Below are 12101 nucleotides of genomic sequence, written 5' to 3' on the forward strand. Positions count from 1 at the left end.
CACAGTAATCCAAAACCAGAGTTCCCAGTAAAAGGACCCGTAGACGGCTAAGTCCAGTCAAAGGCGACTACAGGGTTGCACCGCTCATCTCGCTTTCAGGCTGTGGGAGCCGGTGTTTGTCCACAGACAGCTTTCTGGGTCATGTGGCCAGCATGACTAAACTGCTTCTGGTGCAACAGAACTTCGTGACAGAAATCAGAGCGCATGGAAACGCCGTTTACCTTCCCGCCACAGCAGTACCTATTTATCTACTTGCCAGTGGACTGTATTTCAGAAAACCAACATGACTGCTATAGCTGTGGTTGCTGAGGGAATGTGAATAGAGCTGTTGGCCTTTCATCTGGTCAAATTGCTAGGGCAAGGCTTCAGATAGTACCACCTTTCAAGACCTCAAGAGGTTTGAACAGGTGAAGTCTGTGCTCCAGAGACACCTCATCTTCTTGCCTTCAAGTAGGCCAATCCTTATCTCCCTGCCACATTTCCTGGCTCTGACAGTTCCTCCCTCTGATTTCCACCCACCTGATGAGCACAGGGACAACAGACACATGGCTGCTCCGAAGCAGCTCTCCCCAAACCACGTCCCTACCTCTCACCACAAGCCCACACACCCTACCTTCTCCTCCAGGGCCCCCATCCGTTCCTTGAGGTGCAACTGGAGACGTTCGTTGGATTCAGAGAGCAGCTTGTCTACTGTTTCTGAGAGGCGCTTGTTGTGTTCGTCGTTCATTTTCTCCCTTTGGCGTGCCTGTTTTTTGTTTTAAAACAAAGGAGGCAGCAGGCATTGGAGACAGGGCAACAACCCCTGCCTCTGTCTTTCTCACTCACCTCCCAGAAACCTTCACCTCTGATTCCACCTCCCACTGTCTTGCCTTGCTCACATCCAACAGCCCCCTCTTCCTTACTTGATTTTACAATGCTTTATTGCCTCTGTATCCACAAAAGCTCTCTAAAATCGGATTCCAGGAAGCTGTCTTACACTGAGTCAAACCACTGGTCCATCTAGTTTGGTGTTGTCTACACTATGTAGCATCAGCTCTCCAGCATTTTGGATAGGGGCCTTTTCCAGCCCTACCTAGAGTTGCCGGGGATTGCACCTGGGCAGGGGCGCCAATTTGAACAAAATATTGGAGGGCCCAGCCCTGCCGGAAGGTTGCCGGAAGGAGGGAGGGAGGCAGGCCGGAGCCAGGTGAGTGTAGCCCAGAGTGGGGGTCCCCAGCCTGGCAGAGGCTGTGCCGCCTTCCTCCCTCCCTTGCTCAGCACTTCCATAACCCAGGCAGCTGGGCTCTGGGTGCGGGAGACAGCGTTGCCTGGGCTGGGGATGGCGCTGAGAGGCTGAGCCAGTGGACTCACTGGGGGACGATGGCTGGCCCAGGAGCAATCCCTTGTGTGGTGGGGGGCCCGTAGGGCGAAGGGTTCAGGCCAAGGCCATCAGAGGGCAAGAGAGGAGGGAGAAAGGGAGTCAGGTGGATGATCAGGCAGTTTACCTGCACTCTCATGCGGTGGTGGCAGAGAGGGAAGCTGGGGTATCTCATCACAGTCAATTGGGGGGGGGGCTGAAGGGGTCTGGGCCCCTCAGAGTTGGTGCCTATGCACCTGGGCTCTTTTACACACAGAGCAACATGTTCCACCAATGAGCTACTTTATAGTCTTTCTTCCAATTCCTGGCACCCCACTTTCCCATCAAACTCCTGCCCTACTTCCCATCATGACCTCACCCGTTGGAGCTCCTGGTTTTTCTCCTCCAGCTGGGCCTCAAGCTGACGCAGGCGCTCCTCAAAATTCCCGTGGCGCTCCTCTGCCTAAATAACAAATATAAATATATAAATTTTATTTATACCCCGCCCTCCCCAGCCAAGGCCGGGCTCAGGGCGCCTAACAACCAATAATAAAAACAAGTTGAATGAATACAACTTAAAAACAAGATTAAAATACAACATTAAAACATTAAAACGCAGCCTCATCACAGGAGGAGAAAGGAAAAAAGAAAGAGGGGGAGGGACTCAAATTGACTCCAAGCCAAAGGCCAGGCGGAACAACTCTGTCTTACAGGCCCTGAGGAAAGAAATCAGATCCTGCAGGGCCCTGGTTTCATGAGACAGAGCGTTCCACCAGGGCGGAGCCAGTGTTGAAAAGGCCCTGGCTCTGGTTGAGGCTAATCTAAGAAGAGAGTGAAGGGGAGTGTTAAGCCATGACTCCCATTTGATCCCCGTTTTTTCTGATTCCAGCAGGTGTGCCTCATTGCCCACTTCCTCCACCAGCCATGTGGCACACTGGCCACTTCCTCCCCATCGCGCAAGTACCTTGTTGAGGGCTGCCACTCGCTGGGCCAGCTGGGCCTCTATCTCAGGTAAGGTCTCGGCCTTCTGGAGGGTCTGCTGAAGCTTCTGCTTGGCATCTTCCAGCCAGTCTTGTAGCTGCCTGTTCTTCTCTTCACTCTGCGCAGGGTAAAAGGTTAGGTCCGATGGCCTTGTCAATGAACGACTTGCAAGCAGTGACCCCATCAAACTTGATGTTTTGGACAAGGGCAGGGCAGGGAAAGAACCAGGGAATTTGGGTGCTTTATGCACCTGGAGGGGAACTTAAGCCAGCCTCAGGTGCCTGTGCAACTATGGAAGGTGATAAAACAGCCTGGAAATAAGATTTTCCAAGTCCACCAAAGCTGGGCTAGAGGAGGAAGCTGTAATGAATCTCCGTCATTTGGAACTGCATACACCGATGGGGACTCACTGGAAAGAGACAGGGGCAACTTCACAACCACCGGCATGCGTAGGAAGAGTAGAGAGAGGATGCCTGGGACAACCAGGTTTAAGGAGGGAGGTGTTGGGAACAGCCAAGGTTACTCAGCCAGGAGAGGACACAGAGAGACAGGAAGGAAGGGACTCACTTGTCTGTACAGGGATTCCTTACTGGCCAACTCGTTCTCCAGCTTGTCGTTGACATCGTGGAGAGAGGTCGCCTCCCTCTGAGCACTCAGGTAGCGTTTCTCCAGAGTAGTGATCCGCTCTTCCATGTCCTCCCGCTGGGCTAGAGCCTGTCACCCCCCGCCAGACAAGAGAAGGGAATGATGGAGAAGTCACACTGGGAACTCCCACATATCTCCTTTAGTTGCCAGTTGTGGAAGAAATGAAGGTTCTCGGTGCCTTAAAAGGTAAAGGTAAAGGGACCCCTGACCATTAGGTCCAGTCATGGCCGACTCTGGGGTTGCAGCGAGGGAGCCGGTGTACAGCTTCTGGGCCAAGTGGCCAGCATGACTAAGCTGCTTCTGGCAAACAAAAGCAGCGCACGGAAATGCCGTTTACCTTCCCGCCGGAGTGGTACCTATTTATCTACTTGCATTTTGATGTGCTTTCGAACTGCTAGGTGGGCAGGAGCAGGGACCGAGCAATGGGAGCTCACCCCGTCGTGGGGATTTGAACCACCGACCTTCTGATCGGTAAGTCCTAGGCTCTGTGGTTTAACCCACAGCACCACCCGTGTCCCTCTCGGTGCCTTGCATGCACTAAATAACATGTGGAGATCTCTCTCTCTGTGTATTGTCTACTTGAGGGAGCAGCAGTTTGCTGCATTCCTTTGTTAACCCCACCCAGCAATCTTATTGCTGGTCGCTTGAGGTTTTAGTGTAGAGATGGGGAATCTTTGGCTTCCCAGAAGTTACTGGGGTACATCTCCCATCATTCCTGGCCATCAGCCATGCTGGCGGGGGCTGATGGGAGTTGGAGTCCCACAACATCTGCAAGGCCACAGGTTCCTCATCTCTGCTTTAGTGAAACTGAGGTGTTAGTAGCTTTGAGACGGAGTACTTATTCGCTTTCCCTACGCTGTTCATAATTTCACCGACTTCTGTCATACCCCACCTTTGTGGTCTTTCCCCCCCCTTTCTAAATCAAAAAGCCCAGATCTGTGAAGCAAGGGATGACCAAACCTTGTGCTCTTGGGAGTCCGCCCTGTTTTTTAGGCAGCGGTTTGGGGTCCAGAGTTGTATTCTGCTGCACAAACAAATCCCCCTCTGTGAGTCGTCATGCTCCATAGCAAAGCTGGTACCAGTTGTAAGAACAAGCTTCCCACACAAGTGCAGGCATCACTGAGGCGTTAATGCTAGGCTTCTTTTTTGGATTTTGCACACAAATCTCTTGTTTCTTACAAACTGAAAAGCCTTTTCTTTTTCTTTATGAGAGACTCTGTGGGCAGACTTTTTAACACACACTGATTAAAATGTGATGTAAACTGCCAGGGAGGAATCACATAAAATTGCTGTGTGTGTGTGTCTGTGAGGGAACTGTGAGGGAACTGCCAGAAGGCCCTTGGAGCTGGACCTCAATGTCCGGGCTGAACGATGGGGGTGGAGATGCTCCTCCAGGTAGACTGGGCCGAGGCTGTTTAGGGCTTTAAAGGTCAGCACCAACACTTTGAATTGTGCTTGGAAACGTACTGGGAGCCACTGTAGGTCTTTCAGGAATGGTGTTAGATGGTTTCGGTGGCCGCTCCCGGTCACCAGTCTAGCTGCCGCATTCTGGATTAGTTGTACAGTGGTACCCCGGGTTAAGTACCGTATTTTTTGCTCTATAAGACTCACTTTTTCCCTCCTAAAAAGTAAGGGGAAATGTGTGTGCGTCTTATGGAGCGAATGCAGGCTGTGCAGCTATCCCAGAAGCCAGAACAGCAAGAGCGATTGCTGCTTTCACTGCGCAGCGATCCCTCTTGCTGTTCTGGCTTCTGAGATTCATAATTTTTTTCCCCTTGTTTTCCTCCTCCAAAAACTAGGTGCGTCTTGTGGCCTGGTGCGTCTTATAGAGCAAAAAATACGGTACTTAATTCGTTCCGCAGGTCCGTTCTTAACCTGAAACTGTTCTTAACCTGAAGCACCACTTTAGCTAATGGGGCCTCCTGCTGCTGCTGCGCCACCAGAGCACAATTTCTGTTCTCATCCTGAAGCAAAGTTCTTAACCTGAAGCACTATTTCTGGGTTAGCGGAGTCTGTAACCTGAAGTGTATGTAACCTGAGGTAGCACTGTATATATAAATGTACCATAGATTCCGGCATATAAGGCGACTTTTTAACCCCGGAAAAGAGGTTAAAAAGTCAGGGGTCGCCTTATATGCCAGGTATAAGGTGGGCGGGCTCCTCGCCGGGTGGCTTTTTCCCGGTGCGGAGCTGCCCAGCGTATTAGGCGACTGGGCATATTAGACGAACCCCCAAATTGCAGCTGCCAATTTGGGGGGTCGTCTAATACGCCCAGTCGCCTAATACGCCGGAATCTACGGTACTTAATAATTATAATGAAATGTATAGAGTGTTCCAGCTGCGGCCGTCTACCTCCTTGAGGTCCCGTTGCAGCTTGGCGTTGATCTCTTCAGACTTGATGAGGTCCCGCTGGGCTGTAGCCAACTCTTCCTCCAGCTCTGCCATCTGCCGGCAAAGCATGGTCAGTCGCTCCTTTAGCTGAGAAAGCTCTCCTCGCTGGCGCTCCAACACCTCCTCTAGCTCGGATTCCCTGCCACCGCGCCCCAACTCAAGGGATCCATTGGCCTGAGAAACAGAAGCAAGGGAAAGGGATTACAAACACTGTCCCTGCTGACCTCACTGAAACAAGCATCCACCTCACATAAGAGAAGAGTTGGTGATAGCCATGTGCTTTGCCCATATTCCCTTTTGCGCCACTTACACAAATCTGGGAGTCTCCCTCTTTGCTGGGGTCGTCCAGGCCAGATCGGCGTCGGGCAAGCTGCTCTCGAAGGGAAAGAGACTGCAGACAGGAAGAGGAAGAAAAGGAAGGAGAAGATGCACTAGTGTTTAAAATGAAAAAATAAAAAGCTGTTTTTATTTTATACGACTATTTATGTATGCGACGACAGCAGTGCTGATACTACTGGCCCAGAGATGGAAAGAAAACAAAATTCCGACCAGAGACGAATGGCTGATGAAGATGATGGACTACGCTGAAATGGCAAAATTGACCGGGAAAATCAGAAACCAGGAAGAAATGGGCAAAATTTATAACGTATTTAAGAGAACACTGTAAACAACTAAAAACTTTGGCAGGAATTGAGTAATGCTTGTAATGTACAACAACAAAAAAAAAAAAACTATGGTAAAAATGGATTATTATTTTTTAAAATAGAGAAAATAAGCTTGATAATGGTAACCATGGAAAGGCGGAGGGGAGTCAAAGGATTCAGGAAATCCTAAATGATGGTGTTGATGTTTAATGTTTGAATTTAAATTTGTTATGTAAAACTTAATAAAAATATATTTTAAAAAATAAAAATGAAATGGAAAAATAAAATTGAGGAATGAGAGGCAGGTGGCAATCAGTGTAGGACAACAATAGTCTCTCCAGCCATACTGGGGAATCATTCCAGTCTGGGCAACCTATTGCCCATGTTAAATGTCAGCCGTTGCGCTGCAACAAAATGTGGGATGTTAGCGTGCAAAATGCATATGTAAAGGGTTAATACTTGAAACGTTTTATTACATTTTTATATGTGTTGGAAGCTGTCCAGAGTGGCTGGGGGAACCCAGCTAGATAGGTGGGGTAACAACAACAACTGGCTATAGAACCATGTGATGTCATACACTCTGTGGCCATTATTTTAGCTGGTTCAGTTATTAACAGTCTTGTAAGTCTTAACAGTTAGAGCAGCAGGTATGTTGTGTTGTGCTGCTGCTGTCTGCCTCAAAGTCAGAGTATCAGTCAATCTGTAAATGTTAGTTAGTTTAATTTATGTAAGATGCATTAGCAACTTAAAAAACATCTGCCTGCATTGTATATTAAATTCTGACAACTGCAAGTACACGAAGCAAAAGTTACATGTTCTTTAAACTTTAAACGAGAGTGTTCTGCTTAGTTTTTATAGGGCAAAAAAGAGAACTAAAGAGTCAAACAACCCAGGGCTATCTTTCTCATACTCTGTCAATGGGAACAAAAGTCTAATTCCCACACAAAAGACATGATGTCCATCCTCTGTCACTCTTAGGGGTTGCTACTCAGGACTTGATAAGACTTCTCCCCGCCCGCCCCCCCGGTAAAGTGACTACCTCTCAGCTGAGCAGTGGCTTCTGGGAGGAGGGGAGGCAATTGAATTGGCTCACGGCAAAACAAGGGCTGAGGTTAGCGATGCAAAAGCTTCAGCCTTGTTCTCAGATACAGTCATACCTCAGAAGTCGAATGGAATCTGTTCCGGAAGTCCGTTCAACTTCCAAAATGTTCGGAAACCAAGGCACGGCTTCTGATTGGTTGCAGGAAGGTCCTGCAGCCAATTGGAAGCCACAGTGGATGCTCAGGTTCCAAAGAACATTCGCAAACTGGAACACTCACTTCCAGGTTTGCAGCGTTCAGGAGCCAAAATGTTTGACTCCCAAGGCGTTCAGCTTTCAAGGTACGACTGTATAGAGGATGAGAGGAGTGAACAGGCATCTTCCGCAGTTGGTTATGTTCCTCCCACAAAGAACCACCACTGCTACTCTGCTACTGTCAATGGGGCAGCAGAAGGTAAAGGTAAAGGACCCCTGGACAGTTAAGTCCAGTCAAAGGTGACTATGGGGTTGTGGTGCTCATCTCGCTTTCAGGCCGGGGAGCCGGCCTTTGTCCACGGACAGCTTTCTGGGACATGTGGCCAGTATGACTAAACTGCTTCTGGCACAACAGAACACCATGATGGAAACAGGAGCACACGTAAACACCGTTTACCTTCCCGCCGCAGCGGTACCTATTTATCTACTTACACTGGTGTGCTTTTGAACTGCTAGGTTGGCAGGAGCTGGGACAGAGCAACGGGAGCTCACCCTGTTGTGGGGATTTGAACTGCCAACCTTCTGGTCAGCAAGCACAAGAGGCCCAAGACCACAGTGCTACCTGTGAAGAAAGATGGTCCCTAGGTACAGACGACTCCCCACTTACATGGGGGTTACGTTCCAGACCCCTGTGCACTTAAGTGAAATGGCGTAAAGTGGGGACCACTCTCTCTGCCACACTCTCTTCAATCCATACCAAAAATACTGTATCCAAAAATCACAACTAGAATTGAAGCTCTGGGGCCAGCAGAAGGCTGGAGGATACACGGGAAAGCAGTTGCTGCTATGGTGCTACCCCACAACCAGCTGTTAGGTGAGGAGGCTGAGCAGCAGTGAGCCACAAGGACTCTCCAGCTCTCTCCCGTCATTTCCGGGTTTGAATTTAATTATTTCCTGGCACTGTGCATATATGTGATTGCACTCAAGTAAAATGCACGTAAATGGGGGGCAGGGAGCGGGAAATGCCTGCATCTACTTTGGACCTCCATCAGCATTCGTAGAGAGAGTCTGTGTGCAAGCCAGTAAAGGACCATCAAGTATGAGAGGCAGGGCCTGGTCGGTGGTGGTGCCTGAACAGCAGGATTCTCTTCCAAGAGAGACTCACCTATCTACTTCATGAATGAGGCATGGAATTTTGTTCCAAAACCAACCCCCCACCATTGACTTGCAAGCTGCATCCAGTTATGCCCCTTCCCTGCTTATCTCTGGGGGCCGCCATGTCAGTAAAACACACCAGTATCCACAAACCCACAGTCCCCTTGTGGGGAATCTCAGCTCGCAAACCTCTGAGAATTGCCGGCTGAGTCTGGCTCACAGTAGTGCCTGAGGATCACAGCACACATCTCAACCAACCTCCCGCTGCAGGCGGGAGCAGAATCTCCTTCCTACCTCCTGATTGGACATCTCCAGCTCCTCCTCCAATACCGCAACCCGCTCTAACGCCACTCGCAGCCGTTCTCGAACCTGCCGTGCACCAAAGAGAGAGTCGAAGAGTCGTTAGTCAGGCAGGAGAGAAACAGCCAGCTTCCTTTATCCCCACAGTCCCTGCCTCCCCCAGTATGCAACTCTGCTAACCATGGTATTTTCACACCTTCGGCAACAGACCAGATTTTCCCCTAACCACGTACTGCTTCCCCGATGGTCTTGTGCTGGCTCCTACACTTTGTTCAAGCCAGAAGAAATAGTAGTGGCTGGTGGCAGAACAGCTGCAGTTATGATTTAAATATGGTACAAGTGACACTTCCCCTAAAGCAGGGATGGGGAAACCTTGCCAGTGCTGTTTGAATACAGCTCCCATCATTCCTGACTATTGGGCCAAGCTGGCTGGGGCTGATGGGAGTTGAAGTCCAACAGCATCTGCAGGCCATAGGTACCCAGTGTTCTAAATGAGCCAGGCACCAGGCAGATTTTGCACGTGGCTTTCGACCACCTGCAACCAAGTGAAGGTGCCTGGGCCCTGGGATGGCGGCTGACATCTCCACCATCAGGGGATCATTGGATCTGGACTGTTTTCACACACTAACACCCCATCCCATAGAATTCTATCCATTATATTTCATCTGCACAATCGGAAGGAATTTCTGGGACCAAATTGGTTTTTCTGTGCAGTCTGAGCAGGAGCTCAGCCATTAAGGAAGAAAAGTCGGAATAGGCCAATATATTTGTGGACTATCCCTGAATCAAGTGATTTTTCTTCTTTAAGTTCTCAAAGCCCTTAACCTAGCCCAAGGTTGTCGTCTGAACTAGCCAGATGTTTAACTGAGAATCAATCACAATCAGTCCATCGTTTGAAAAGCAAGACTTTAGAGCCGTTTTGCTCCAAAATGGCAACTTGACCTTATGTTTTGGAGACTGCAACCTTGGTTTAAGGTAAAGGGACCCCTGACCATTAGGTCCAGTCGTGGCCGACTCTGGGGTTGCGGCGCTCATCTCGCTTTATTGGCCGAGGGAGCCGGTGTACAGCTTCTGGGTCATGTGGCCAGCATGACTAAGCCGCTTCTGGCGAACCAGAGCAGCACATGGAAACGCCGTTTACCTTCCCACTGGAGCGGTACCTATTCATTTACTTGCACTTTGACGTGCTTTCGAACTGCTAGGTGGGCAGGAGCAGGGACTGAGCAACGGGGGCTCACCCCATCGTGGGGATTCGAACCGCCGACCTTCTGATCGGCAAGCCCTTGGCTCTGTGGTTTAACCCACAGTGCCACCCGTGTCCCTAACCTTGGTTTAAGGAGCCATTATTGGCCCCTGGCTTATATATTTGAGTTTCTAACACTGCAGGTACCCAGGCTTGGCCCCTGGGACAAATTCCTAGAACACCCCCACCAGCCCAGCTCCACTGCCTTCTCAGGAGTTGCTCTGCCCTCTCTTCACCTTCTCGTCCAGGGCCTTGTGATGTTCAAAGAGAGACTTGAGGGCCTTCAGCACTTCCACCTCGCTGGAGACACCGGCTGGCGACTGGGCCTGCCGCTTCACCACCGTCATGCGGAGGGAGCGTTCGTGTCGCGATACAAGGCATTCCAGGTGTTCTAGCAGCAACTAGGGAGAAGAGACAGACAGATATAGCGTTGCTTGAGGATTGATGGAGATATAGCGAAGCTGCAGGTACATGGCTTGGGATGGACAGGGACCCAAATCTCAACAGCCACAGATTGTAACACAGATACTTCTCTGCTTTTCTAAAATGGCCTCCTCTGCCAAATGGCCACTTTTGTGCCAAACAGGGGTGCAGGGAGTGAGTTCTCAACAAGCAGAGATGGGGGCGGGGGGGGAGCAGTTTTGCTCTCACATGTGGTGGGAGGTTCTGTCAGCGAACATAATAACAGAAGGGGGAATGAAAGAGCGTTCCTACCCTAATAGGGGGGGAAACAGACCTTGGAAAAAAGAAAAGAACACCCCATAAGGAACGTAAAAATAACAGGCCTCTAATTTAATGCAACAGACCAAAAAAACAGCAACCCCAGAATGATTAGTACACAAATTATGAATCTGTCAGAACATTCAATAAGCAGTGACAAACACTCCAGTGTGCTTTGAAAACCAATATTAATGTGACTGCACACATGATCCAAGTTCATTAAACGCAAATGCATCACAGAAGAAGCAAATAAAAGAATATGCAGCTGGAAGAATGTTGCAACTGGAAGTTGCGACAAACTTCACACGCTCCAATTACAGAGGTAACTTTAGAAATTCTCATAGGCAAACCAGAACTCAAGAGTGGTGAACCAGAACAATGAAAATCTTCTCAATGCAGTGCCCTACAATGTAAGTGCAAGAAAACCTATTTTGCTTGTCCCTTTGAATGAATCAGACAGATCAAGTACTCAGCTATGGTCAGGTTCTGACTGACAATATGGCATGACTAACATTCAGCTATGGTTTATTCCATTATGGTTTATTAAACAATGGCTTAGCATTATGAGTGAGCCCTGCCTAGTTGCTTAAGTGAAACCATGGTTTGTTGTTGGCTTATGAAACTTGATTCAATACAATACAATACAAATACCTTTACTGGCATTATAAGTTAAAGGTAAAGGGACCCCTGACCATTAGGTCCAGTCATGACCGACTCTGGGGTTGCGGTGCTCATATCGCTTTATTGGCCAAGGGAGACGGCGTACAGCTTCTGGGTCATGTGGCCAGCATGACTAAGCCACTTCTGGCGAACCAGAGAAGCACGGAAACGCCGTTTACCTTCCCGCTGGAGAAGTACCTATTTATCTACTTGCACTTTGACGTGCTTTCGAACTGCTAGGTTGGCAGGAGCAGGGACCGAGGAACAGGAGCTCACCCTGTTGCGGGGATTCGAACCGCCGACCTTCTGGTCGGCAAGTCCTAGGCTCTGTGGTTTAACCCACAGTGCCACCCACATCCCTTTTACATTATAAGTTAAGACATTTCAAATCACTGGGATAAATTTAAAAGGGACAGGAGTGAGGCTGTCGATGGTCACAAGGCATGTTCTGCTTCACCCTAGAGGGATGATTCATTAAGAACCCTTTTGGGTAAGATGGAGAATAAAAAGGAAGCCACTGAAGCAGCAATGTCCTTGTCCCTGTCAGCTAGGAGGAACCTCATTTGGCTTTCTGTCAGAGCCATGGGTCACAGGTCCAGCATCTTGCTCAGAATCTGTTTGCAGAGTCTGCTGTGCAAAGGGCAGTCCAAGAGAATATGGTCCAGTGAATCTGCTACTCCCTGATTGCAGCCACACAGGCAGGCTTGATAAGGAATCTGCAAGTATCTAGCTGTGGTCACTGCGGAGGGGAAAGCATTTAGTCTTGCGAGCATAAAAGCTCTTCATTGGGAA

General features: G+C 49.3%; 1 protein-coding gene across 13 annotated transcripts in view; it reads right to left on the minus strand.

Moving 5' to 3' along the window:
• PPFIA3 (PTPRF interacting protein alpha 3) overlaps nt 1–12101 on the minus strand; it is a 61663-nt gene that overhangs the window by 24770 nt on the left and 24792 nt on the right. For 12 of the 13 annotated variants that reach the window (XM_080976517.1, XM_080976516.1, XM_080976519.1 and 9 more), the window contains exons 4-11: nt 10166–10330; nt 8681–8755; nt 5664–5744; nt 5315–5527; nt 2885–3031; nt 2301–2435; nt 1716–1799; nt 614–745 (exon numbers count right to left, since the gene is read on the minus strand). In XM_080976517.1, the coding sequence (XP_080832643.1) occupies nt 614–745; nt 1716–1799; nt 2301–2435; nt 2885–3031; nt 5315–5527; nt 5664–5744; nt 8681–8755; nt 10166–10330 (1032 nt within the window). The remainder of the gene's footprint in view (nt 1–613; nt 746–1715; nt 1800–2300; nt 2436–2884; nt 3032–5314; nt 5528–5663; nt 5745–8680; nt 8756–10165; nt 10331–12101) is intronic. The other variant, XM_080976511.1, reaches the window with a different exon arrangement.

The sequence above is a fragment of the Podarcis pityusensis genome (assembly GCF_964106645.2).
Source record: "Podarcis pityusensis genome assembly, chromosome: 13".
In the NCBI taxonomy this organism is placed as follows: Eukaryota; Metazoa; Chordata; class Lepidosauria; order Squamata; family Lacertidae; genus Podarcis; species Podarcis pityusensis.